The 27,775-nt window shown below is 43.7% G+C and overlaps 2 protein-coding genes and 1 non-coding gene across 4 annotated transcripts in view; 1 reads left to right on the top strand and 2 right to left on the bottom strand.

The window, feature by feature from the left end:
- The window catches only part of ALDOB (aldolase, fructose-bisphosphate B), a 70,890-nt gene extending 47,326 nt beyond the window's left edge, over positions 1–23,564 (bottom strand). The window contains exon 1 of the mRNA XM_047829915.1: positions 23,469–23,564. The gene's annotated coding sequence lies outside the window, so the exon portion shown is untranslated. The remainder of the gene's footprint in view (positions 1–23,468) is intronic.
- Positions 88–27,775, bottom strand: PGAP4 (post-GPI attachment to proteins GalNAc transferase 4). Of its 2 annotated transcripts, XM_047829913.1 has the most exons (3): positions 27,679–27,775; positions 27,406–27,521; positions 88–4,022 (listed from the first exon to the last, which is right to left on the bottom strand). In XM_047829913.1, the coding sequence occupies exon 3, from the start codon at positions 3,943–3,945 to the stop codon at positions 2,734–2,736; it is 1,212 nt and encodes a 403-aa protein (XP_047685869.1). In that variant the 5' UTR covers positions 3,946–4,022; positions 27,406–27,521; positions 27,679–27,775; the 3' UTR covers positions 88–2,733. The 2 variants fall into 2 exon arrangements, with proteins under 2 accessions (XP_047685869.1, XP_047685868.1); XM_047829912.1 differs by lacking the exons at positions 27,406–27,521; positions 27,679–27,775 and adding an exon at positions 23,469–23,605.
- TRNAK-UUU (transfer RNA lysine (anticodon UUU)) lies at positions 14,357–14,431 on the top strand. The gene has a single exon. It is a non-coding gene; the product is annotated as a tRNA-Lys (tRNA).

Genomic DNA, 27,775 nt, shown 5'->3' with positions numbered 1-27,775 from the left:
GTATGTGTGTGTGTGTGTGTGTATTTTCTCTATTATTCACCACATTAGAAAATCCATCCACAGAAATGAGAGGGAATGACAAAAGTCTTCTCAGGATGCCTCAGTGGAACAGCTGCTTTTATTGGAACTGATATGTCTATGCAAATACACTCAGTCGCAATAGGGAGCTTCTTAGGCCTGATCATAATTTAAACCCTGAAAGGTGAGCAGGTTCTGTTAGAGACCTTCATCCTCCCGATGACCTATGTCCTTTGTTATGGGAAGGGGACTTTAGTTCTCCTCTAGCCCCCTTGCTTAGGATTAAATGAGACTTCAGCTTTGGTGTAAAGCTGTCAACTGTCCTAATGAAGGACAACATACAAAAAATGGACTCTAGGTATGAGGGAGAGCTAGATGAGGGTGGGGACAAAATGGCAGAACGGAGCCTGCATCTGCAGAAAATGTCCAAGGATGGTAGACTCTAGTTAAGATCTATGGGGGAAGGTGTCTTTGTGTAGGCAGAGAAATGAGACAAGGCAAAAATGGCTTTAGCCATCCAGGAGTCAAGGGAGGGGATGTATGCATGCGGTAGACAACTGAATTAGAAAGAGCAGAAATATAAACCAGAAATGATTCCCTATCTTCTGCCTGGCTAGCTTAGATTGGACTCTCCTGTCGTTGGGTACAAAACATTCATGAGGAGATCCATTTGTTAATGGAACAAATGCTAATGAGTTGTAGGTTGAAGGCAGTTCTGTTCCTGAACACGGGGATAAACCAGTCACTGAGAGAAGATGAATTTAACAGTGGAGTCTGAACATCTTGATAAGTCATCTAGTAGCTCTGCTCACTTTGGACATTCCTGAGGGACATGTAACATCTCACGATAACAACACAACACATACTTATGCATGTTTGTTCCCCAAGACCAACGGGACAATGAGGGTCTACCATGTTAGCTTACAGAGAGATTTTTTCAGTCCAGGTTACAGATTCTACAAAAGAGAATTTGACTACATAGATATTTATAAAATGAATGTGGTTAAGAAAAAAGTGCAGGAACTCAGAGGAGCTACGTTCCCATCCTGGCTCTGCTGCTGTCCAGCCGTGTGAACCCAGAGAAGTTGTTTCGTATCCCTTGGTCTCGGTTTGTCCACCTGCAAAATGTGGTGTGGAACCCCTATGTACTGCCTCAGTGCTCTTGAGGGGTTCTCCAAATGGAAGTTTACCGGAAATGTAAAAAGCAAAAGAAGGCATGGCACCGAAACAAATGATCCACACAACACACTTGAAATCCAATGTAGACACACATCCTCACAAAGGGACTTGTTGGCCACTGGCTTGATAAATATTGTCCGAGGACATCTACGTGGAACTTTGGAGAAAAGTAATTTTCAGATGCTAGTCTTGGAATAAACTCAAGAGGAGTCTCAGACCATTTCCCATTTAAATGAACAATTATTTTTGGCTTGGTTGGAAGAGGCGCCAGATGAAACCTTCTTCACAAGTCACAATGCCAAGTCAGCTTTTATTCTAGTAGTTTGGTCCAGAATGACTGCTCCCCATGTGGAAGCCCTATGCCCTACTGCACACTTTAAACAGTATCACTAATATCTTTATCCAAAATACACTTGAATTTCATATGCTTATTCTAGGAAAAGAACTAGTGTTCGTCAAGTGCTTTCTATGGGATAAGCACTTGCTAGGTGTTTTACATACATTCTGTCATTTAATCCTCAAGGCAACTTTAAAAGGTAGGTATCACTATCCCCGTTTTACAGGTGAAAAAACTAAGACTCAGAGTGGTCATAACTTGCCCAAGTTCACATCACTAGGGCATGGCAGAGATCTGAAATAAAAATTCAGGCCTTCTGACTTCACAGTCTACATTTTTTCTTTTTCTTACACCATGATATCCAGAAGAAGAAAAAAGTGAGGGTGAATGGTTAGCCAGGAAAATAAGGGAAAAGGATACGCTATTAGTGAGCTCACCCATTTTATATCATTCTGCAATGTCCAATTTTCAAAGAATCAGAATATGACAGAAATATTCAATACTGAATCACTACTGAACATAAGAAATCTGGTTTTGATGATCCAAAAGGTGCCTGTAGATCTTGCTGTGACTTAAAGTTGTCACTAGCGGTATTGACTAGCAGTACACTACAGATGTGTGGGGAAAAAAACACCAGGAAACAGAAACGTGATCACCTGCCTCCAAGTCGCCAGGCCCTGCAATGGATTTTACTGGCTTTTATTACACCAGGTCAAAGAAACAAATGGAACCTAGCAACATGGTCCTGCCTCTTTGGACACACGTCCATTCTCATGCCTGGAAAGAAAGAAATCAATTCAAAAGGATCTCACCTTTCACCAAATTCTACCCTTAAAATCCTAAAACAGTCCTATCTTTATGCACACTATTTTTGGCAGTTACCAGCTCTATCACAAAGCATTGCTGAAAACAGTTGGAGAATAGAACTGGTATGTAAATGCCCCCTCGGTGGGTGGGTCAACTGCATGAGGCAGTATGGCTGTGTGGGGAGGGAGAGGGGTCCCGACTCAGGGCCAACATCTGATCCTGCTGGAGTTACCAAAGCCAGGGTTCTTGATGTGTATGTTCTCAGCTGCCTCAGTGCCTAGATCCCTAACAACCTTAAACAATGAAATGACTGCAAGCAACCACGTCCAAAGAAAGAGCTCGATATCGGAATTGCCAAGAATGCCAATTTCAGAAAGGCATTTCTTGGAACACTAGAGCAGACTGGGATGAAAGTTGTACCGGAGGCTGGAGAAGAGCCCAATGTGCTTCACGAGGTTGGGCTCCACCACGTAGGCCCGCTCCCCCTTGGCCCTCAACAGTGAGTAGAGTGCCATATCCTTGCCAAAGCCCTTGTGGCAGTACACCTGAGACAGGTAGGTGAGGGTCCGGCGGGCCGCAGGGGCAGGGAAAAGCATGGCTGGGGTGCAACACTGAGAGGCAGGGACCACGCTATACAGGGAAGGACTCAGCCGCCGCAGTTCCAGGAAATAATGCCGGCCCACCAGCTCCACGAGACCCATGCTGTATAGGGAGAAGAAGAGCATGACAGGCCAGCTGAACCCCGGACGGCTGGCAAACCGCATGTATATCCAGGTTAGCAGGGGCCCCAGCAACATGCCCACACCGACCCACTCCAGGATCCGCATGGGCTCAGGGTTGATGTAGTGCTGGAGCCTCTCGGGGTGATAGAGCTTCAGATAGAGGGCATCTCTGAGGTGTGACTCGGAGAAGCGAGCCCGCAGAAGGTGCTCCAGGACTGGGAAGATCTGCTCTTCTGGAACAGCATCATCTTCTACCATCAGGACGTAGTCTGGGTTGTAGGTCTGCAGGGAGGACTCCAGGCAATAGACATAGTCCTGCTTCTCCTTCTCAAATGAGTTGGTTGAAGGGTCATCACCATAATCATCCTCGGTGCCCTCATAGCGGTTGGCCACGGGGACGTACTTAGACAGCAGCTTGGCATCGAAATGGCTTACACTACGCTCCACGTTGCACAGGAAGAGTTGGTGGCCCTCGCATTGGGGGCCACACTGTTGAAGAAGCCGGTGGAACTGGGACACCACCTGCAAGACGTAGTGGAAGCCAGGTTGCCTGTCGACGGTGATGATGGTGATGACCAGCCAGGGGCGGGGGGTGGCCTGCCAGACAATGGGCACTGAGCCGTTGGCAGAGGGCAGCTCCTCAAAATAGTGGAGGGCAGCTTCACCCTCTTTCAAACTTTGCTGCAGGAACTCTTGACTCATTTGGTTCAGATGCCAATGGCGCAGATAGAAATAAGAGTGCAGAAGGCGGTGACAGGCCAGGGGGGCCAGCAAGCCGAATGTCACCACTGTTAAGATCAAGAGCTGGACAGCAGTGCTGCCCCAGGAGAGCCGCCTCAGCCTCCGGAGGAGCATGGCAGCTGGAGGGGCTGACGTGCTCATGGGGTCAACTTCTGGTCAGGTCTGGTCCCAAGAACAAACCATCCTGGAATGCAGGCCCACCTCAGGACAGATGACACCTAAAGAAAGAGGAAGGACAGAATGGTAAAAGAGGCCTTAAAAAGCCCAGGGACAGAACTCAGCACAAATCAAACCAGAAATTCTAATTCTAGGTTGTAGCTACTAGAGACTTAGAAGGATCTTCTCCGGGACAGTATTCTTTGGTTGTACTGGTTCCCGGTCTCTGGGATTTTTTCATTATTTCTATGAGCAAGGAAACCTTGGTGTATCTAACCAAATTGCCATGCCTACAGATGCTTAGTTAGGTTTACAATGCACCAGAAAATCACCAGGTAGGCTAGTAAGATCATTATTTCAATTCAGCAGCTACAGAGATATGCGTTCTTAAGACGGACAAAAAATCCAGACTTGACAAGAGAAGCAAGAAGAAATACATATTCAAAGCAAATTTTTTTTTAAATTTTTTTTTCAACGTTTATTTATTTTTGGGACAGAGAGAGACAGAGCATGAACGGGGGAGGGGCAGAGAGAGAGGGAGACACAGAATCGGAAACAGGCTCCAGGCTCTGAGCCATCAGCCCAGAGCCTGACGCGGGGCTCGAACTCCCGGACCGCGAGATCGTGACCTGGCTGAAGTCGGACGCTTAACCGACTGCGCCACCCAGGCACCCCCAAAGCAAATTCTAAAGTAAGTGTGTAGTGAGTACTGGTTGACTGGGCATTGCAATTTTCTGAAAACAGTCTTTTCTGCGCATCCCAAATAAGAAAAGGACTGTTTGGGATTCTCTGAAGTGTCTTTGTCAAGATCTTCCATTCTTATTTCTCTAATCTCATGCAACTATACTTAAAATTGCCTATCAATTTAGTCCTGATAGTCCCCTCATTTTATTTTTTAGAGCACTACCACAGGAACCAGTGCCAGTATCTTCCAGATGCAAGCGAACTCGAGGGCCCCAGCCTTTGGGAGGGAAGGAGGTGTCTGAAGGAAGGTCTATGAGCAGCTTTTCAATGAGGGCAAGAGGGGATAGGTGGTGATGAAGATGCAAGTGGCAGGTGCCCCCAGCCTGGTCTAGAAAGGATGTTGTGTGATGTGATGGCTCGGAGCGTAGGCCTGAGGTCAGGCACATGTGTGACTCCTGACTCAGCCACTCAGCTGGTGGAAACTCACATCACCTCTCCACAGCTCGGATTCCTAACCTCTAAAATGGAGATGATAATAATACCTTATCGAGTTACTATGGAAATTAAATGTGTTACAGAGCAAAATAGTGCAGAATATAAATGCCATTAAAATGTACGCATATGTGGGGTGCCCGGCTGGCTGGGTTGGAAGAGACTGTAACTCTTGATCTCAGACTCATGAGTTTGAGCCCCATGTTGGGTGTAGAGATTCCTTAAATAAATAAAACTTTTAAAAATGTATACATACGTAGAAAGTCGAGTAATACCTTGGGAATAAGTAGGCCTAATGATCTGAGGGAAAACAGACTCATACCAAGAAACAAAATTAAAAGGATAAAGCCAGTATTACAGCATTAAGGGCAACGCAAAACTAAGCAGTGCCTAAAGACTAGAAGGTAAACCTAAGCCCCTTATGTCAGAAGCATAATAAAGCGTGCACACATTTGGAAGAAACTCCCCAGCTTGTGAGTTATCTTGTGTGGTACCTGACCAGGTACCACATGAGGCTGTGTTGCAGGGCTCAGTCCTGCCATATCCGTGTTCCTCCCTTCCTGGGCACACAGAAAGACCACATTCCCTAGTCCATCATCTTCCAGGTGAGGTCATGTTGACTAGGACTTGCCAGGAAAATGTGAGCCAATGATAGGTGTGGCTTCTGGGCCAAGGTAGTTGAGAGTGGATGTGCCTTCTCGACTTTCTCATTCTCCATTTGCCAACCTACTGGACAGGTTTCGTGGATCTGGAGGAGGTGGAGCCACCAGACGGCAGGAGCCTGAGCTCCTGAATGACTGCATAGAACAGAGGTCCCTCCCGCTGCTCATCTCGGAGCAGCCTCCCAGTCTAGAGGGGGCTTTGTGGGAGGTAAGACGTAAACCACTGCGTCTGGTCACTAATAATTTTTGGACTCGTTTATTACAGCAGTTACCTTCCAGCCCACTAGAGTTGTGTAGAATACCACACCTCTCTCTATAGGACCATGACATAGTAATTCAAGGAAGTCCCATGTCGGCATCAGAAGCAGATTATACTGTGAGATCCCAGAGGTGAGACAGACTACCCCAGTACTAGGAAGAGATCTGGATAGTACCTGAAGAGGGAAATGGCAGGGAGAGGTTTGCATTCTATGCAACCCTGCTGGTGTGTGAATGTTCCGAGTACACAAGACTGGTTGCTTCCCCCTGGAACTGCTCAGGCCCATGGAGTTAATAAATGATGTAGGTGCACGTCCATATGGCCTCACCAGTTTCATATCACTCCTAGTAGAAGCCAAGAACTGAAGTTGGGTTGGGCTTACACTCCTGCTAGGGAATGGAGTCATTCCAGTGGCTTCCTGCTCACCTTGTCCTCCCTACTCTTGCTATTACCCAAGAGAGCTGTACCCACTTAGAAGAAGGAACAAAATACAAGATAAGGCATGCAGCTTGGAGAATGCCAGGCACATCATGAGTGCAAAGATGAAAATGTGATTATGATGACTGTGCAAGCTCTGTGTTTGGTGTGAAATCACTATCCATACTCCTTCAACACTCTCTTCCAGTGACAGTTTCTGGTAAAGCAAGAATGTGACACTCTAGTCCAGATAAGTCCCAGGGGAGGGATGTTTAAAGATTGTGTGTGTGTGTGTGTGTGTGTGTGTGTACATGCACACAGTTATCATTTAAATATATAAAGCCGGGGGTGCCTGGGTGACTCAGCTGGTTAAGCATCCGACTTCGGCTCCGGTCATGATCTCGTGATTGTGAGTTTGAGCCCCGCATTGGGCTCCGTGCTGACAGCACTGGGCCTGCTTCTGACCCTCTGCTCGCCCCCTGCCCCTCCCCTGCTCTCTCTCTCTCTCTCAAAAATAAAATAAACATTAAAATATAAACCTGATCATATCACTCTCCTGCTTATAACCCTTCTGTAGCTTTCCATTGCTCTGTTAATAAAATCCAAATGTCTTATCATAGTCCACAAGACCCTGTATGATCTGGACTGTGCCCTACTGTGTCTTCTCTGTCATCTCGTTCTACCATTCCTTTCTCAAGTTGCTCTAAACTAGAGGTTGGCAATATTTTTCTGTAAAGGGCTAGACAGTAAATATTGCAGATATTGTGGGCCACATACTATCTCTGTTGCACAGTCTTCTTGGGCTTTTTCGTTTTGAAAACGCTTTAAAAATATAAAAACTATTTTTAGTGCTCCAGCCACATAAAAACAAGCTGTAAGCCAAATCTGGCCAGCAGCTCGTAGTTTACCAATTCTTATTCTAGACTAGCATAGTCCAACAGAAATATAATTCGAGTCACACATGTATTTAAAAATCTTCCTTGGGGCGTCTGGGTGGCTCAGTCGGTTAAGCGTCTGACTTTGACTCAGGTCATGATCGTGGGTTTGTGGGTTCAGGATCAGGTTTGTGGGTTTGGGCCCCACATTGGGCTCTGTGCTGACAGCTCAGAGCCTGGAGCTTGCTTCGGATTCTGTGTCTCCTTCTCTCTCTGCCCCTCCCCCGCTCATGCTCTGTCTCTCTCTGTTTCTCAAAAATGAATAAATGTTAAAAAAAAATTAAAAAGTACAATAAAATCTTCCAGCAGCCAGAGTAAAAAATTATAAAGAAACAGATGAAATTAATTTTAATAGTATATTTTAAACACAATACATGAAACCAATATGAAAAAATTATTAATGAGGTGTTTTATGTTCTTTTTTTTTTGTACTAAGTCTTTGAAATCCAGTGTATCTTTTACATTTACAGCAGATTTCAATTCAGACTGGTCACATTTCAAGTAATCAACAGCCACATGTCACCAATTAGCAGGAAAGCTCTAGATACACTGATCTTTCAGAACATTGACTATGCTATGTTTTTACCCAACTCCTGGCCTTTGCTCCCACAGCTCCCTCACCCTGGAACATTTTAGTCCACCCCCTTCCCTGCTTCCTCATACAGATTGCTTTTTCTCATCCTTTAGTACAATCTCCTTAGGGGAGCTGTCCCTGGCCCATGCAAAGGACGACCTACCAAATTGGCACTTATATATTTTGCTAATGGGAGTATAAATCAGCACGACCTCCATAGAAGTAATCTGGGACTATCTAAGAAAACCACGAATGACTCAGCAATTCCATTTCTGTGTAAGTGCCGTGCGCTAACCAATTGTGGCACCGGGGCACCTTCAGCAATTCCATTTCTAATGTTCCTTCCTAGGTATATATTCTCATATGTGAGAAATGACTTGCAGCATCATCTGTAATAGCAAAATAGTGCCAAGTGCCCATCGGTTGAGAGTGAGTCAAATACATTATGGTACAAAGTACCCATTAAAAGTAAGCAAACCTGGGGGCGCCTGGGTGGCTCAGTCAGTTAAGCGTCCTACTTCAGCTCAGGTCACGATCTCGCGGTCCGCGAGATCGAGCCCCGAGTCGGGCTCTGGCCTGATGGCTCAGAGCCTGGAGCCTGCTTCCGATTCTGTGTCTCCCTCTCTCTCTGCCCCTCCCCCGTTCATGCTGTGTCTTTCTCTGTCTCAAAAATAAATAAACGTTAAAAAAAAAAATTAAGAAAAAAAAAATAAAAGTAAGCAAACTTGGAAGAGACCGAGATGGCAACATAGAAGGCTCCTGCACTTCTCTCCTTCCATGGATGCATTAAATGTACAGCTACACCGTGAGAAATTCCCTGTGAGAGAAATCCAGAAACTAGCTGAGCAACTCCTACACATAGGGAAAATGAGATAATACCCACGTTGAATCAGGTAGGAAAGGCTGAAACACACACCAGCGATAAACCCCACCCCCAGTACAGCACCATACAATCTGGAGGGAACTCCCAATTCACAGCTTCTTTCTGAGAAGTAAAGGGTTTGGAGTACACACATATCTAGCACTCCAAATTTTAGGACTCCCACCTGAAGGATGGGCGCCCAAAACATCTAGCTCTAAATGCCAACTGGGCTTTCATCCAGGGGACCAACAGGACCATAGTAAAGAAAGAAGCAGTTCTTAGTGAGTTCATGGGCACTTGCCACTTCTGTCTCCTCTAGGGCTCATCATGGAGGAAGCAGGCAAAAAATGCTTATCCCCCAGTTTTTCCCTGGAACGGTTTGGAGTGCATACTTTACAAGCACCTGCCAGAGGTGCTTCTAACTTAGCACATAACTAGGAGCTGGCTGAGATTCTGTGCAGAGCCCAGGGGAGCTCATAAGCACTTCTCCCACCTTCTTCCATGGGCCCCTCCAATGATAACACCAGATCGCCAGTATCTCTCTGGAAAGCACTTGTGCATAGGTCTGGTGCCCCAGCTTTTGTGGCAATAACCTGAGGGATGAGCCTCTGGATCACCTAGCTCTAATAGCCCCCCAACACTCAAAAAACTGTGGGAACCAATAAATGAACTTGGTAAAGTTGCAGGATCTGAGATCAATGTACAAACATCAGTGGCATATCTATACACTAACAAGGAGAAATTAAGAAAACAACCCCATTTACAAGAGCATCAAAGAATAAAATACTTACGAATAAATTTTTACCAAAGAGGTGAAAGATCTGTATACTGAAAACTATAAGACATTATTGAAAGAACTGAAAATGACACAAATAAATGGAAAGATATTCTGTGGTCATGGAGTAGAAGAATTAATATTGTTAAAATGTCCATATTACCCAAAATGATCTACAGATTCAATGCAATATCTATTAAAATTCCAATGGCATTTTCCACAGAAATAGAAAAAACAATCCTAAAATTAGTATGGAACTACAAAAGACCTTGAATAGCCAAAGCAATTTAGTGCAAGAAGAATAAAGCTGGAGGCATCACACTTCCTGTCGTCAAACTGTATTACAAAGCTGTATCAAAAAGATATGGTACTGGCATAAACAGACATACAGACCAATGGAACAGGATAGAGATCCCAGAATTAACCTTTGCACAGATGGTCAATTAATTTATGACAAACGAGCAAAGAGTATAGAATGGGTAAAGGATAATCTCTTTAATAAATGGTGCTGGGGGACAATTGGGGGTTCAGTCGGTTGAGCATCTGACTCATGTTTTCAGCTCAGGTCATGATCTCACGGTTCTTGACATCAAGCCCCGTGTCTGGTTCTTCACTGCTTGGGATTCTCTCTCCCTCGCTCTCTGCCCTTCCCCTGCGTGCGTGCACACACACTCTCTCTCAGAATAAATAATAATAAATAAACATTAAATAAATAAATAAATAAATAAATGGTGCTAGGAAAAGTGGATAGCCATATGCAAAAAGCTGGAACCCTATCTTAGACCACTCACAAAAATCAATTCAAAATATATTAAAGACTTGAACAGAATGCCTGAACTGTAAACTCCTATAAGAAAACATAGGAAATAAGCTTCTTTTTAAAAAATGTTTATTTCTTTTTGAGAGAGAGAGCATGCATGCAAGGAAGGAAGAGAGAGGGGGACAGAGGCTCTGAAGCAATCTCTTTGACAGAAGAGAGCTTGATGCAGAGCTTGAACTCACAAACTGTAAGATCATTACCTGAGCCGAAGTCGGACACTTAACCGACTGAGCCAGGCACCCCAGGAATAAGCTTCTTGACACTGGTCTTGGCAATGATTTTGGATTTATCACCAAAAGCACAGGCAACAAAAGCGAAAATAAACAAGTGAGACTACATCAAGCTAAAAAGCCTTCACCCAGCAAAGGAAACCATCAATAAAATGAAAAGGCAACTTATAAAATGGAAGAAAATATTTGTAAGCCACATATTAGACAAGGAGTTAATATTCAAAATATATAAAAATTCATACAACTCAATAGCAACAGTAATAATAATAATAATAACTCACTTATTTAAAATTGAGCAAAGGAGGACCTGAATAGACATTTTTCCAAGGAAGACATATAAACAGTCAACAGGGTGCTCGGAAAGGTGCTCAACATCACCAATCATCATAGAAACAAATCAAAACCACAATAATATATCACCTCACACCTACTGAGATGTCTACCATCAACAAGGCAAAAGATAACAAATGCTAGCATGGATGTAGAGAAAGGGAACCCTTGTATACTGTTGGCTGGAACATTAACTGGTATGGCCACTATGTAAAACAATATGGAGGTTCCTCAAGAAATTAAAAATAAACTACCAAATGATCCAGCAATTCCACATCTGGGTATATATCCAGAGGAAAGAAAAACATTATCTTGAAGAGGTATCTGGCATTGCAGCGTTATTCACAATAGCCAAGATACAGAAACAACACAAATGTCCACTGATGGATTAATGGATAAAGAATATGTGGTATATCTATGAAATGGAATATTATTCAGCCTTTAAAGAAAAAAAGGAAATGCTACCATCTGTGACAACATGGATGAATATGGAGGGCATTATGCTAAGTGAAATAAGACAGAGAAAGACAAATATTGCATGGTATCATCTAATGTGGAACCTAACACAGAATAGAAAGGTGGTTATCATGGGGTGCCTGGGTGGCTCAGCCGGTTAAGCATCTGACTTCAGCTCAGGTCATGATCTCATAGTTCGTGAGTTTGAGCCCCACATCAGTCTCTTTGCTGACAGCTCAGAGCCTGGAGCCTGCTTCAGATTTGGTGTCTCCCTCTCTCTCTGCCCCTCCCCTGCTTGAGCTCTGTCTCTCCCCTCTCTCTCTCTCTCTCTCTCAAAAATAAATAAACATTAAAAAAAAAGAAAGAAAGAAAGATGGTTATCAGGTGCTAAGGGGTGCGGTGTGGGGATAGGGAGAGGTTGGTCAAAGGGTATAAACTTTTACTTACAAGGTCTTTTTTTTTTTAAGTTTATTTATTTTGGGGGAGGGGCAGAGAGAGAGAGAGAGAGAGAGAGAATCTCGAGGAGTCCCATGTGGGGTCTGAACTCACGAACAGTGAGATCATGACCTGAGCCAAAATCAAGAGTCATATGCTCGAAAAAAAAAAAGAGTCATATGCTCAACCAACTGGGCCACCCAGCGACCCCTAGAATAAGGTCTTTAAAAAAAGTACGATAAACAAGGGTCTGAGCATCTAATGCATAACTTGGTAACTACAGTTGATAATACAGTATTGTATAATTGAAATTTGCTAAAAGAGAAGAACTTAAGTGTTCTCATCAAAAAAAAAAGTTACAAAAAGCAAACTCTTTATGCACAGATATAGAAAAACTGTAAGATATTTTTTCAGTTACAGAAGACACAGAAAGTATGTATAGCACACTACCATTTGTGTAGAAAAGGGGGGAGATATACATAAGTGTACTTGCTTGTATATAAGTCCACAAGTATTTACTTAGTGAACAAACTGATTGACAGCACACTCTTAAATCCAAGTCCTTCCAGGCCTGTGGTTTCCTGCTTTATTTTCTAGGATCTTGCTGAGGGTCCTGGTGTGGTTGTGGGGCTGCCTTCAACACTTCTTCTACAAAAGAGGCTTGTATGTGGCAGGTGGATAGAAGGGGAGAAGCCTTTCTTGAAGCTATCAAGCAAGCATGATGATTTCCCTTAGATTTTGTTATTAAAGTGGGGCCAGCGAAATTAAGGAGATGTCTGTTCTATCCAAGCCACCCTGTGCTGCTGCTCTCAGGCCATATCCTTCCCTTGCCACCCTAGGCTCCTGATTTTCTCTCTCTTCCCTCTGGCAGTTGGGTCAGGAACTGAGGCACCTGGTACTGACATAAAGACGACCTTTAATCCCAGGCAATTTCCCCTCTGGGGTCAATAAAATCATTAACATCTCAGAAATACCTTGCTTTAAAAATATGGTAGTGAGGAGCACCTGGGTATCTCAGTTGGTTAAGCATCCAACTTTGGCTCAGGTCATGATCCCGCGGGCCGTGAGCTCGAGCCCCATGTCGGGCTCTTTGCTGACAGCTCAGAACCTGGAGCCTGCTTCAGATTCAGTGTCTCCCTCTCTCTCTGCCCCTCCCTGCTCATGCTCTCTCTCTGTCTCTCAAAAATAAATAAACATTAAAAATTAAAAAAAAAATAAATTAAAAAAGTATGGTAGCGAGACTGCTCTTCTCCTGACCTTCAGGGAAGGAATAGGACTCATTTCCGAGGACACATGGTCCCCACATACATTGATAAGCTCTTAGCTGGGGTGAGGAACAGCCCAGACCTTTAGAACTTACAATAAGGACATGCGTTTCTTGCTCACGGATCTGTGCACAGCTGTGGTTCAGCTGGGTTCAGCTCTAGACTGCAGGTGGGAATCAGGTCGTTTCATGTAATTCTTGTTCCAAGTCCAGTGTCAGAAGAAACAGCCATCTGGGCATGCTCTTTTGGTGGATGGCAGATACACAAGAATCAAAACACGAAGGTTCATTTACAGCCTCACTTAAGCATGCCACACGTTAAGTCCACTCACCATGCACTAGCTGAAGCAATGGGGCAGGGAAATGTACTCCTCCCACAGAGCAGAGGAAGGGAAAATGAAGGTTCAATAGAAAGCAAAAGCAGCAGGCCAATTTCTAAGCCCTCAGGAAAAAAGAAAGGTTCTAGCAATTTGTTCAGAGTAGGCGACATTTCTAAAATGCTCATAAGGCATCTGGCTGCCATATCATTATACTCAGTATGAGTCAAAAGAGACTATGGTAATGACCCCTAAATCTCCGGGTTTTATAAGAAAGAGGCTTAATTCTTGCTCATGTTACTTGTCCATTACGGATCAGTTGAGACTCTGCTCCCTGTCATTTGCACTTCAGGCCCCAGGTAGATGGAACTGCCTCTTTTCTGGACATTGCTGCTTTTGTGGCAGAGGAGAAAGAAACAGACAGTGAACCACAAGCTGGCTCTCAAAGCTACGGCTCAAAAATGACACACATCATGTCCACCTACATTTCACTGACCAGAGCAAGTTACATAACAATTTTTTTTTTTAATTTTTTTTTTCAACGTTTATTTATTTTTGGGACAGAGAGAGACAGAGCATGAATGGGGGAGGGACAGAGAGAGAGGGAGACACAGAATCGGAAACAGGCTCCAGGTTCTGAGCCATCAGCCCAGAGCCTGACGCAGGGCTCGAACTCCCGGACCGCGAGATCGTGATCTGGCTGAAGTCGGACGCTTAACCGACTGCACCACCCAGGCGCCCCAACAACTCTTAAGTTCAACACAACAGTTATGTAATTTTCCTGCAAGAAGGGGTGCCGAAAGACATATGGCCAAGCCTGAAACCAATGATTAGGGAAAGATATGTCTCTCCAGTAAGGGGCAGAAAATACCTTGAACAGGGGTGCCTGGGTGGCTCAGTTGGTTGAGCATCGGACTTTTGATATCCTAGGGTCGTGGGATCGAGCCCCACATCAGACTCCATCCTGAGTGTACAGCTGGTTTAGAATTCTCTCTCTCTCCCTCTGTCCCTCCCTCACTTGCACACATACTCTCTCTCAAAAAAGAAAAGAAAAGAAAAGAAGAAAATATCTTGAACAATAATACAATCTAGTCCACCCATCTTGGACCATAGGAGGTGGGAACAGATCCTTTAATAATCAGATGACTGGTCTGCCTAAAATCCAACCACATGGAGGTAGGCATTCAAGACTACATTCTGTTTGCTATTTAAAGCATCTTCTTAAAGAATTTAACCAATTGCTGCACGGTGGGGTCAGGTGTCCAAGGCCACCTATAATTTATTTCACTTTACTGATTTGGTTTTAAGATAACTTACCTTAAAACAAAGGATTTTGAATTGGTAGTTCAAGGGAAGGAGCTCTCTACTCCCAGCCCAATCGTGGGGGTGGGGCAGAAGGAGGACCATGTCTACATTATCACCCCGATTGTCTTCTTCCAGAATTCCATAGTCACCCACAGCATCACCGGCTCAGGACCATGCTCCAGTGATGTGGACTGACCTGCATCTGTGAGGTGGCCTGGAAACAATGACACCATTACAGCCTGGATACTATGGCGTAATGATTCCTGAATTCTTATCTAGGCCTTACTAGTGCACTTTGAAACACAACCATTTTGTAAATTGGACTATGCCTGTTATCATGTCTGGGATGGAGGGCCCAGAAAAGATAGTAAAAGACAAAGACACCAAGAAATGAACGTGAAATAGGGCTATAATGAATAAATGGAGCAACAATGACAAGTTACATTTTATGGCAGCTTCTGAAAATTAAGTTGAAGGGGTCACAGGGGTATGTGAGGCAGTATACCAGGCTTAGCCTGAAGAGATAAGCAGTCAAGAGGACTGTTTCCCAAGTCAGCCCTCATGCATGAATGGCACCACCATACCCTCAGGCACCTTGGGTCCAAAAGACCAGTATGTTCTGACTTCTTGCTCCTACCCAGTCACTTGCAAATCCCAGCAATGCTACCCATATGGCCTCTTGTACACCTCTCTTCTCTCCTCCCCTCCCACAGCCATGCCTTTCTGCATTGCCTCACCCTCGCTACTCATCATCACCTCCAGGCTGGCTACCAGCAACAGCCTCCTAACTAGGCCTATGACTTCCAGAAAGACCAACAGATTCAAAGCCATACGATCTGGGTGCAGGTCTGGTCCCAACACTCGCTAATTAGGTCCATTTGTAAAGAAATCATTTGATCTCTCTGAGACTATTTTGCTGCTGTCAAATAGGAAAATTAAAAATATCTCATGTATGGAGGCACTGTGAAGACAAAATGAGACAATGGCTATGAAAGCCATTTGTCAGAAAGATAGCAGAAATGGTGGTAATGTGTTACATCACCAGCATCCATCTGATGCTCTGAAGCATGGGTCTGAACATGGCACTCTTTTCTGCAGAACTGTTCTAGGATTCCCCAATGACTATAGAATGAAGTCCAAATTCTTCACCATGATTCTTCAAAATCCAGCTTCAGCTATCTCTCCAGACTCTATTCTTCTCTCCAGACAGTCTACTCAACCATCAAGAATCAGCTCAGAGGCAGCTCTTGATTTTGGTTCAGGTCATGATCTCACAGTTGTGAGATCGAGCCCCAAGTTGGGCTCCACGTTGGATGTGGAGCCTGCTTGAGATTCTCTCGCTTTCTCTCTCCCTCTGCCACTCCCTGGCTCATGCACATGTACAGACTCTCTCTGTCTCTCTCTCTCTCTCTCTCTCTCTCTCAAGAAAAAAAAAAAAAAAGAATCAGCTCCAAAGGAACCTCTTCTGGGCTGCCTGTGTGGCTCACTCAGTTATGGGTCCAACTCTTGATCTTGGCTCAGGTCATGATCTCACGATTCATGAGTTCAAGCTCCACATCGGGCTCTGTGCTGATGGCATGGAGCCTGCTTGGGATTCTGTCTCTCCTTCTTTCCGCCCCTCCTTGGCTTGTGCTCTTTCTCTCTCAAAATAAATAAACTTAACAAAAAAAAGGGGGGGGGGAACCTCTTCTGAAAGCCAACCATCATCTCCCCCAACCAGAAATAATCTCTTGTTTCTCAACTGCTTGGGCCTTTTACATAAACGTTCCCCCCAGAACCTTCATTTGTCACTTTCTACTTTAGACTGTATCTATTTATAGCTACCACTTATTAAGCTCCTGCTATATATCCAAGTCCCGTAGTAGACTCTTACATCTATTTCATTTAACCAAAACAGCAACTCTCAAATAGCAGTGGAACTAATTCCATTTACATGGAAAAAAAAATGCTACCAAGTTGAAAGCAAGAACTTAAAACAGAAGAAAAATTCCAAAGCCCATATTTTGTCCCCAATGCCTGCTGCCTTCCATGGCTTTATTTATGGCCCCTGACTTATGCGTCAATTAGACTTATAAATCCTTTGTTAGTGGATTCAGTCTGATTTATCTTTGGTATCCCTTGTAGACTCATCACAGAACTCTATGCATGGAAGAGGCTCAATGTTTTTGAGCTAATAAATGCCCATAGTCAAGTCATTTGACCTCTGTGGGACTCAATTCCTCAGCTATAAAATTGGGAGTATCAAAGAGCCTGGCCACATAATGTGCAGAGATCAACTTATTTGTACGTGTTTGCTGAGCACTTATTACGTGCCAGACACTGTTCTAAGCATCTCAGTGATCCTCATAAGAAGCTTATGAGAGGGGTGCCTGGGTGGCTCAGTCGGTTAAACATTAGACTTCAGCTCAGGTTATGATCTCACGGTCTGTGAGTTTGAGCCCTGCATCGGGCTTTGTGCTGACAGCTCAGAGCCTAGAACCTGCTTTGGATTCTGTGTCTCACTCTGTCTCTGCCCCTCCCCCTCTCACACTCTGTCTCTCAAAAATGAATGTTAAAAAAAAATTTTTTTTTAAAGAAGCTTAGGAGAAGTACTATTATTCAGCCTGTTTTATACCTCAAAAAACTAAGGCAGAATTAACTTGTACTCAAAGTTAACAAAGCTCTTCAGTGGGTGGCGAAACTCAAATACTCGAACACAGGCAGTCAGGTTCCAGAACCCACATCTTCAACCAATATGCACTACTGTTTCTGCACAGATTGGAAACCCAAGAAAATCAGCTGACAAATAATTAGAAATGGTAAAAGAGTTTCAAAATGCGATTGATAACAGAATTAACATGTAAAAATATTACACACACACACACACACACACACTGCTTTCACCTAATCAGATAATAACCAAATTAATCAATGGGATAAAAGATCCCTGTCAAAATGAGGTTAAAAACCCTAAAATACCCAGGACGAATTTTTTTTAAATATGTGGAATATACACACACACTATAAAATTCTACTGAAAGATACTTAGAAAGTCTTTAGTAAGTGGAGAAAAAAAATAACGTTTTCTTAGCTGGAAAGCCTCACTAATGAAAGAGGCGATAGAGTTCTCTTTTTCCGGAACTAGTCTCTACGTTTAACATAAGGTCAATTCAATTTACTTCAAGAGGGAGTGGCCTAGTTCAACAAACTGGCACTTGCAAATACATTTGTGCAACCTTTGGAAGGAAAGTTGAGCCGGGTATCTATAAACATTTTATGTATGCATCCCCCTTGACCTAGAAGTTCTACTTCTAGGAATCTATCCTGCAGAAATCCCAACACATGCTATCAAAGATAGAAAAGGAAGGTTCATGCCAGTTTTGTTTGTAACAGCATGAAAGAGAAAGATAAAGAGGGGAGAGGAAGTGGGAGAGGGGAGGGGAGGAGAAAGAAGGAAAGGAAGGAGGAACTGCAGGGAAAAAAAAGGCCCAGCAACAGGGAACATATTTCTAGATAATTATACAAAGGGATGATAAGGAGCCATTAAAAAGGAAGAGAAAGTTTTAAATATACTAACATTAACGCCAAACATACTAACATACTAACGCCAAAGTCTTGGCGAGGTCTCTGCTATGGACTGAATGTGTTCTCCCCAAATTCCTATATTAAAATCCTACTCCTCACGTGATGGTATTTGGATATGGGGTCTCTGGGAGGTAATTAGGTCTTTGTGGTGGAACTCTCATGCTGGGATTAGTGCCCTTATAAAAAGAGATGGGGAAGGGTGCCTGGGTGGCTCAGTCATTAAGCCTCTGACTCTTGATTTCAGCTCATCACATGGTTTGTCAGTTTGAACCCCGAGCTGGGCTCTGAGCTGACAGTGTGGAGCCTGCGGGGATTCTCTCCCTCTCTCTCTCTGCCCCTCTCCCCTTTGCGTTCTCTCTCTCTCAAGAAATAAATAAACATTATAAAAATTAAAGAAAAAAAAGAAGAAATGGGAGTGTGCTTTCTTCCTCTCTTTGCCCTCTGCCAGTGAGAACAGCGAGAAAGTGGCATCCATACACCAGGAAGAGGGCCCTGAGCAGCACCCAGCTATGCTGGCACCCTGATCTCAGGTTTTCAGGCTCAGAAAGAAATGTTTCTGCTGTTTACACCACCCGGTCTATGATAACTTGTTATACTAAACTGAGCAGATTTTAAGTCTCTAAAGGGAAAAGAATGCAAATTATGTCAATGCAAATTATAAAAAAAAAATGTACATAGTATGGTCATTCTATTTTTAATATGGAATATAATTTAGTAGGAGATGAATGTATGGAAGACTCCTGTTTTGCTTTCAACACTTCTGTAAGAGCACGTGCTACTTTTATGGCAATTATTAAACGTTCATTCAACAAATACTGAGTCTTGTGCACTGACTGGGATGGTGAACTTGTCTGCCAGGGCCCTTATACACTGAGGGCCGTTGTTATCAAAAATCCAATAGAAATCCAAATAAAATTTTGTTTGCTTCTTTTGGTGGAGCAGGGAAAGGTTAGTTAACTTGATGAAAGTATTCTAAAGATTTTCTGGAATTCGTACTAATAAAAACGGCCAGGAAATGCTTACTTTGCTGGCATATATACGGACATTGGGGGGATATATCAAAGATTAGCCCTGTGCAGTGATGACATCAATGTCATGTGATGCTTCATAATTTTCATCGTGATGGTAGTTACATTTGACAACATTCTTCAAAATACACATTTAAATGCTGTGTTTTATTGCATGTAAACTATGCTTCAATAAAATTGATTTTTCTAAGAGCCAGGAAAATAATACAGAGTAATAAGAGAGAATCTGTCTAACCAGACCTTAAAGCCTCCTATAAAACTTCAGTCATTAAAATAACATGGCACTGGCACCAAAATGTACTGATAAATAAATAGACAGATGCAGAAATCCACACAGATACAAACATGTAATAATTTAATCTGCCATACTTGAAGCAATTTAAATCGGGGGTGAAAAATGGATTTACTAGCTTTGCAGCAACTGGCTAACTATGCAGGAAAAGTAAACTAGTGCTCCACTTTATAACTTAAACTAGAATAAATTTCATATTAATACTGTCAAACAAAAGCTTAAAAGTACCTGAAGAAAAATACAGAAGTATATTTACATAAACTTGGTTTAGGAAAGGACCTTAACAGCAAAGTCCATAAGCAGAACCATTGAAAAAATATATGACTAAGTAAAAAGTTAAACTTGTATATGGTCAAAGATGAAAAGCTGACATTAGACAGATTAGGAAACACTATGCAACATAAATGACAGAATTACTACTTTAATGTGTAATGTGCAAAGAGTGCTTAAAAGTCAGGAACAGAAAGACACTCCAATTGAAAAGCAAAAGACTGAAAACTATCGAAAGCTTTTGAAAGAAAGTGAAGAAAACTCAAAAAGTGGAAAAACATTTCATGCTCATGGATTGGAAGAAAAAACATTGTTAAAATGTCGACACTACCGAAAGCAATCTACATATTCAATGCAATCCCTATCAAAATAACACCAGCATTCTTCACAGAGCTAGAACAAACAATCCTAAAATTTGCATGGAACCAGAAAAGACCCCGAATAGCCAAAGTAATCCTGAAAAAGAAAACCAAAGCTGGAGGCATCACAATTCCGGACTTCAAGCTGTATTACAAAGCTCTAATCTGATCAAGACAGTATGGTACTGGCACAAAAACAGACACATAGATCAATGGAACAGAACAGAGAACCCAGAAACGGACAACTAATCTTTGACAAAGCAGGAAAGAATATCCAATGGAATAAAGACAGTCTCTTCAGCAAGTAGTGCTGGGAAAACTGGACAGTGACATGCAGAAGAATGAACCTGGACCACTTTTTTATACCATACACAAAAATAAACCCCAAATGGATGAAAGACCCAAATAAGACAGGAAGCCATCAAAATCCTCGAGGAGAAAACAGACAAAAACCTCTTTGACCTCAGCCGCAGCAACTTCTTACTTGACATGTCTCCGGAGGCAAGGGAGACAATAGCAAAAATGAACTACTGGGACCTCATCAAGATAAAAATCTTCTGCACGGTAAAGGAAGCAATCAGCAAAACTAAAAGACAACCGACAAAATGGGAGACGATATTTGAAAATAACATCAGATAAAGGATTAGTATCCAAAATCTTTAAAGAACTTATCAAAATCAACACCCAAAGAACAAATAATCCAGTGAAGAAATGGGCAAAAGACACGAATAGACACTTCTCCCAGGAAGACATCCAGATGGCCAACCGACACATGAAAAAATGTTCAACATCACTCATCATCAGGGAAATACAAATCAAAACCACAATGAGATACCAGCTCACACATGTCAGAAAGGTAAAATTAACAACTCAGGCAACAAAAGATGTTGGTGAGGATGCAGAAAAAGAGGAACTCTTTTGCACTGCTGGTGGGAATGCAAACTGGTGCAGCCACTCTGGAAAACAGGATGGAGGTTCCTCAAAAAATTAAAAATAGAACTACCCTACGACCCAGGAATTGCACTACTAGGTATTTATCCAAAGGATACAGGAGTGCTGATGCGAAGGGGCACATGCACCCCAATGCTGATAGCAGTACTATCGACAATAACAAAGTATGGAAAGAGCCTAAATGTCCATCGACTGATGAATGGATAAAGAAGATGGGGGTGTGTGTGTGTGTGTGTATATATATATATATATATATATATATATATATATACACAATGGAATATTACTTGGCGATCAGAAAGGATGAAATCTTGACATTTGCAACATGGATGGTACTGGAGAGAATTATGCTAAGCAAAATAAGTCAAAGACAAATACAATATGATTTCACTCATATGTGGAATTTAAGATACAAAACAATGAACATAAGGAAAAGGAAACAAAAATAAGATAAAAACAGAGAGGGAGACAACCCATAAGTGACTCTTAAATACAGGAAATAAACTGAGGGTTGCTGGCAGGGTGTTGGGTGGGGGGATGGGGGTGATGTGCATTGAGGAGGACACTTGTTGGGATGAGCACTGGGTGTTATGTGTAAATGATGAATCACTAAATTTTACTCCTGAAATCATTATTACGTTATACATTAACTAACTTAGATTTAAATTTTTTTTTTAATTAAAAAAAAAAGAAAAAGAAAAAGAAAGCAAAAGAGAGGTGCCTAGCTGGCTCAGTCAGTGGAGCCTGTGACTCCTGATCTCAGGGTTGTGAGTTCAAGCCCCACCTTGTGTGTAGAGATTACTTTAAAAAAAAAAAGTTGGAAGGGGGCAAAAGAATTAAGACAGTTCACCTACACAGATGCAAAAGGCCAGTACACAGAGGAAAAAGGTATTTACTGCCCCGGGGACGGGAGGGGGGATTCAGACATGCAAATTAAAACAAGATACTATTTTTGTCCATCTTATTGGTTTAGATGTGTGCATGCAGAGAAACCTTTAAGAAGACATCCAGAAAATCTCAACAATCTAGATGAAGTTTTGTCATCTTTATTTTCTCCTTCACATTTTTGTTTCCTGAATGCTATGTAATACACTTACCCTTTTTTAAGATTCAATATTGGTGTTAGACACACATAGCTTTCTCTTGTCGCCTCCTAAAGTACCTGGTACAGTGCACTCTAGAAATGCACCCCTAAAAAAGCTATCCCCTTACCAGGTTCAGTTCTCCTGGCGAAATAAATACACGTGCACGCACACGCACACACTGAACCTGCAGGTTTTGCTAATGGTCTGCATAGTGAGATCATCACTGGAGTCGCTCTGCGGTTCCCCCGGGGACAGCAAGGGACCAGCAGGGGATGCCAGGGTCACACCCAACCTGCAGGAGCTCTCGCCCCTGACTACCAAGGGCGCAGTGCGGAACCGGCAACGCCCGCGCCCAGAGGCCAGGAGGATGATGCGACTACCGGGGGGGTGGTCCTCTCTATTCCTCGCCGAAAGAGAATGGGAGCTGGAGACCACAGTCCCGGATCTAGTTCCTGCCGCCGACCTTGGGCAGTCCCCGCCACGTTTGGGCCTCAGTTTCCCTACTCGTCGGTCGAGGCTAACGGTTCCGATCGCGGAGGTGGCTCCCTTCAGCCGGTCTTTCCGGGAGCTGGGAGCGACGCCTTCCTCTGCCGGGTCGCCCTTCCTCGGTCCCCGGCTGCGCAGAAACCCCACGCCGCAGCAGCGCGTAATCCGCGAGCCCGATTAGCCCGAGGGGCTGACGCGGGAGGAACCCTCGCCTCAAGCGCGCGGCCATTAGGCGATGCGCTCTTCGGCTGTGCGGCCCGACTGGGCTCCCAGGACCCGGGTCTTAACCTGGGTTGGCACGCGCCCGGCTCGCGCCTTCCTGTCGGCCTCGCGGCGCAGCCGAGGCAGGCGAAGGGTGGAAAAATGCCCTCGCCGCGACACTCATTCATCCCTGCCCTGACACCAGCCCCGCCCGCGCGGAGGAAGCCCTTCTGGGGTCCCCGCAGTCCCCTGGCAGGAAGCGGCCAGAGCTCCGGGCCGGGCCGCGGCGAAGCTCGCCTGCTCAAAGCGCACGGCCGGGGGCGCAGGCCCTCCCGAGCTGCGCAGGCCCCCGCCGCTGCTCTCCCCGCGCCAGCGGCGGCCCCGGTAATCCTCATCCCCGCGCTCCGGCCGCGATGCCAGAGGGGCTGGGCATATCGCACGCAGTGCAAACCTACCCGGTGGAGGCGGTCAGCTCCGTCCTCCGCGTACGCCGAGGGCCGCCTCCAGTGTCGCCTAGGCTGGCTGGCTCATCGCCACTGAGGAGCCATCGCCCGACCCTGAGGCCCGAGCGGAGCGGGTGCCGCGCGGTTCGGGTGCGCGCCGGAGCCTCGCCTCCTCCCGCGGCGCAGCTCCCGCGCCGGGTCCCCGCGCTCCGGCAGGCCATGTGACCTGCGAGCTGCGGAGCGACCAGCTTGGGGGGGAAAAAGGACGGCAAAAGGCGCCAACTGATGGGCAGAAAGGGAAAAGCAGGCTCATGGCAAAGGAAACTGAAATTCTGGAAGGATTAGGTCTCTGCGCTGTTCGCAGCCCCAGCGGGCTTGCAAGCATTTTCTCCGCTGGAAGGAACTGGTTTCACCCATAATGAAAATAAGAGCGGACACCCCACTTCCGCCCCGAATCCCCACTGCACCCAGGCGTCTTAGTGAACGTTCCTCTAGATCTCACTTCACCCTGGACGTTACAGATTATCATCCCCAATTTGCAAATGACGGAAGATTTGAGAAGAATTGCCAAGTACAACCTTTCCTAGTTCCAAAAGCCAGACTGTAAACATTTATTCAAAATCAGAAAGGTTTGGCTAAACTAGATCACCTATCCAGGCATGGGATTTAGGTCTGTGGCTCTTTCCACTTAACCCGTCAGTCTTCCGGGAGTGACTTCGATGGTTCAGTACCCATCCCCAACCTTTAATTTTGGCTGATATTTATTGAAGAGCTCTTCTGACACCGTGCCAACACCGTAGATGAGAATGAGGTAAGCCTACTTCCAGAACTTCTTTTACATGAGAAGGTTAAAAATTTTGCACAGAACATAAAAGAGAGCTGAGCAAAGGGAGAAGAGCATTATGAAAGAGATGTCTGAAAAGTGGCTGTCATTACTAATGAAGGGCTTTCATGCATTGAGAGAGGTCATTTGTGAGCTTCATCTCTCAGAAATCATTTTAGTTAACAGGCCACAGAGGTTTAATAAAAGATCCAAAAATAACTAGGTGAGAGCTGAAGGTGATAACTTAGGGTTTACTGTGGAAGAGCCAAGTATTCACTAAGTACATAATAAGTGCCCATTTAAGTGGTAATTGAAAATGTAATCTGTCATACATTGTAACTTTTATTTTATTCACCTATCATGAATGAAACTACCTAAAGTCTAAGCACTTCTTAAAAACAGCAGTGAGGCCTCAAGCCAACTCAGTCTCCAAATGAGAACTGCAGAATATTTTTTCCCCTCAGATAAGTCATCACTACTTGTTCAAGCAGAGGTATGTAAGTCTGTTCCTGCCCTCAGGGCTACCCGGAGTCTTGCAAACAGGAAGCATGTTTCTTTTGGGAGAGGAATAGAAGCCAACATAATATTCCATCACGTGGGCACGCAGATTTATTCACATTAAGGAAATGATGTCTCTCAGTGCACGAAAGCCCTTCATTAGAAAGCTATTACTTTGGGTCTCAAATGTTTTTCAGTCTTCCAGTAACCTATTTTAAGCAAAACCGTTCTGAATGATGTAACGCTTGTGGTATGAGAAAATGTGCACGTTGGTTGAAGACCAATTCCGAGGAAGAGGACCCGAGGAAAGGCAAGTGGAGTGATCCTGGGGAAGAAAAAGGAAAGCCAAAGAAAAGTGAAAGCCAGCTCCCAGGGTTTTCACCTCATTGTTTTATTACCTTTCTTAGTGCTTCTAATTCTGGGTCAGTTTGCCTTTGTAGGCTGAGGGTTAACAAACTACAACTCACTGCCTGTTTTTGTGCAGTCCACAAACTAAGAATGGTTTTTTATAATACTGAATGGTTAAAAAGAAGGACATTTTGAGACATGTGAAAATTATATGAAATCCAAATTTCAGTGTTACTGGCACGTGGTCATTCATTTACATGTGTCTATGGCTGCTATCCTGAGTTGAATAGTTGTGGCAGAGACCTTACGATGCAAAAGCCTGAAATACTTAGTCTGGTTTGCAGACACCTACTCTGAAACGTCTATTCAGTGGTCACAAGGTAAGTCAGTAAAGCCAATGAATGCTCATGTGATTTCTTCTTATGTCAGCAGAGTTGGTACTAGATATTAAGTTCCCATGGAATCTTGTATCCATCTATCTGAACGCCCATCTGTCCCCCTGAGTATCCAGTCAGCCTCCATTTTACAAGCAGTATTTACTGAAGTACTGTTCTGACAGTGCCAACACCATGGATGAGAATGAGATAAGAAAGAGGTGTGTGTCACACTCTCATGGAGTCTGTCATTAGGAATGCCCAGGGGGTGCCTGGGTGGCTCAGTCGATTAAGTATCCAGACTTTTGGTCTCAGCTCAGGTCTCGATCTCAGGATCGTGAGTCCAATCCCCAACTTAGGCTCCTCACTCAGAGTGCAGGCTGACAGTTGCACCTGTCACAGACAGGAGATTGGGAAGCTATTCCCATTTCCTGGACCACTCGCAGACCTCCTACTTCCAGACTTCTTTTACATGAGAGGTTAACACATTTTTGTTGTTGTTGTTATTTTGGTTTTTAAAAATTATATGTGATTAAACTTCATCCAATATGAAGAGAAACACACAATTATTTGAAGTTGTTTCATACTCAATTTGTTAAAATCATATAGAAAGACTCTAATTTGCATGTTGAATGGTAGTTTAAAGGGTGTTTATTTTTATTTTATGTGATTATCATTAGGCATAGATAATAATAACTACATACAAGAGTAACAGGGAGTCAGTTTTTCAGATTAAAACCCAAAGCGGAACAGCCATGAAGGTATTTTATGAAAGGTAATAAATCAAGAGATTCTAGGGAGAGGCAGGAAGAGTGGTAATCTAGGAAAGACAGAGTTTCTCTTTTCTCTTTCATTTTCTCTCTCATTTTCTTCTTGTTTTTATAAAATTTGGACTTGGGGGTCACAGAGAGAGATTAATCATAGTTCTCATTACGTGTCTATATAAGGACTTCTATCTATCAACAACAATAATAATATAAGAAATGCCCTTGAAATCACCACCTAACATGGAAACCAGAACCCTGACAACAGCTTCCATCTCTCACAATAGAAGATTCTTCTAAGAGATCCTTTTAAGGTTCACAGCTATGATTCTTACTCATCCATCCCTTTGGGTGTGTTAAAGAAAAAATTATTCAGTGGCACTTATTGAAGATGGTAAGGCATCAAGGGGAGCCATGATGATAGGTACAGGGACCCCCCTGACATGGAGTCTTACAGAAGGGAATTAAGCTCAACTCTGAACATAGCATGGGCAAATGGGAATTTATAGCCAAGAAACAGGATAGGGAATGGTGGATAGCAAATCACTGAGAGGAAGCATCATGTGCAAAGAGTGACTCTGGCTAAAGGTACTTGACCTGATCCATGCTAAAAATAGGCCACGATGATCAGATATCGAGGGTGGGGTTTCTTGCCAAACTAATTTAGCAAGATTCTTGCTAACACTGGATTTTACAAGGAAGTGTACAGAAGGGCTTAGGAGAAGATTGAGGAGGCTGACTTAAGTTTGGTCAAGCAAAGAATCTTTGAAAAACAAAAAAAGCAAAGAATCTTTGTGAGCTGTGGGGTACCTGGGTGGCTCAGTCGGTTGAGCTTCTGACTTTGGCTCAGGTCATGATCTCACAGTTCCTGCGTTTGAGCCCTACATCAGGCTCTCTGCTGTCAGCCCAGAGCCTGCTTTGGATCCTCTGCCCTCCTCTCTGTCTGCCCCTCCCCTGCTCTCGTGCTCTCTCTCTCTTTCTCTCTCTCTCAAAAAAAAAAAAAAAAAAAAAAGCATTTAAAAAAAGAATCTTTGTGAGTTGTGAGGAAAAACCTTATTGAAACTGTTACTTTACCAAAACACCATAAACATTTCATTAAAGACTCACTGCAGACCATGTCCCAAGAAGTGCCTACAACTTACCTGAATGCTTTTGGCGTCCTTCTTCATCTGCAGCGAGAAGGCTCTCCAGTTGCTCACCACCCTCGACACTGGAAATTCTGTCATGGTAACCTCTAACCATCACCTAATCTTGGATTCTTCCCATTTCACAAAAGAGAAAAAACCCAAAAAGCAGAGACCATCCAGGGTTAAGTCCCAAAGTACACATTCTAATCTATGTTTATTACAGCTACACTTTGATTATCCAGAACTAACATTTGGAATCTGAATAGTCAGACCCCTTACTCTGCTCACCTGATTTTGACAGCGGAGCATAGATAAAAGTCAGCATCTCTCACCTGGTAATAGTCTCCTATTCAATCTTAGGCTTTGTAATCTTTGGACTCTAAAC

This window comes from Prionailurus viverrinus, chromosome D4, assembly GCF_022837055.1.
Source record: "Prionailurus viverrinus isolate Anna chromosome D4, UM_Priviv_1.0, whole genome shotgun sequence".
Taxonomy (NCBI): domain Eukaryota; kingdom Metazoa; phylum Chordata; class Mammalia; order Carnivora; family Felidae; genus Prionailurus; species Prionailurus viverrinus.
Note: the sequence above shows the minus strand (reverse complement) of the source record. Positions and strands in the feature narration are given on the sequence as shown.

Excerpts from the sequence above, each read along its gene's own strand:
- PGAP4 (XM_047829913.1), bottom strand. The coding sequence starts at position 3,945 with ATGAGCACGTCAGCCCCTCCAGCTGCCATGCTCCTCCGGAGGCTGAGG.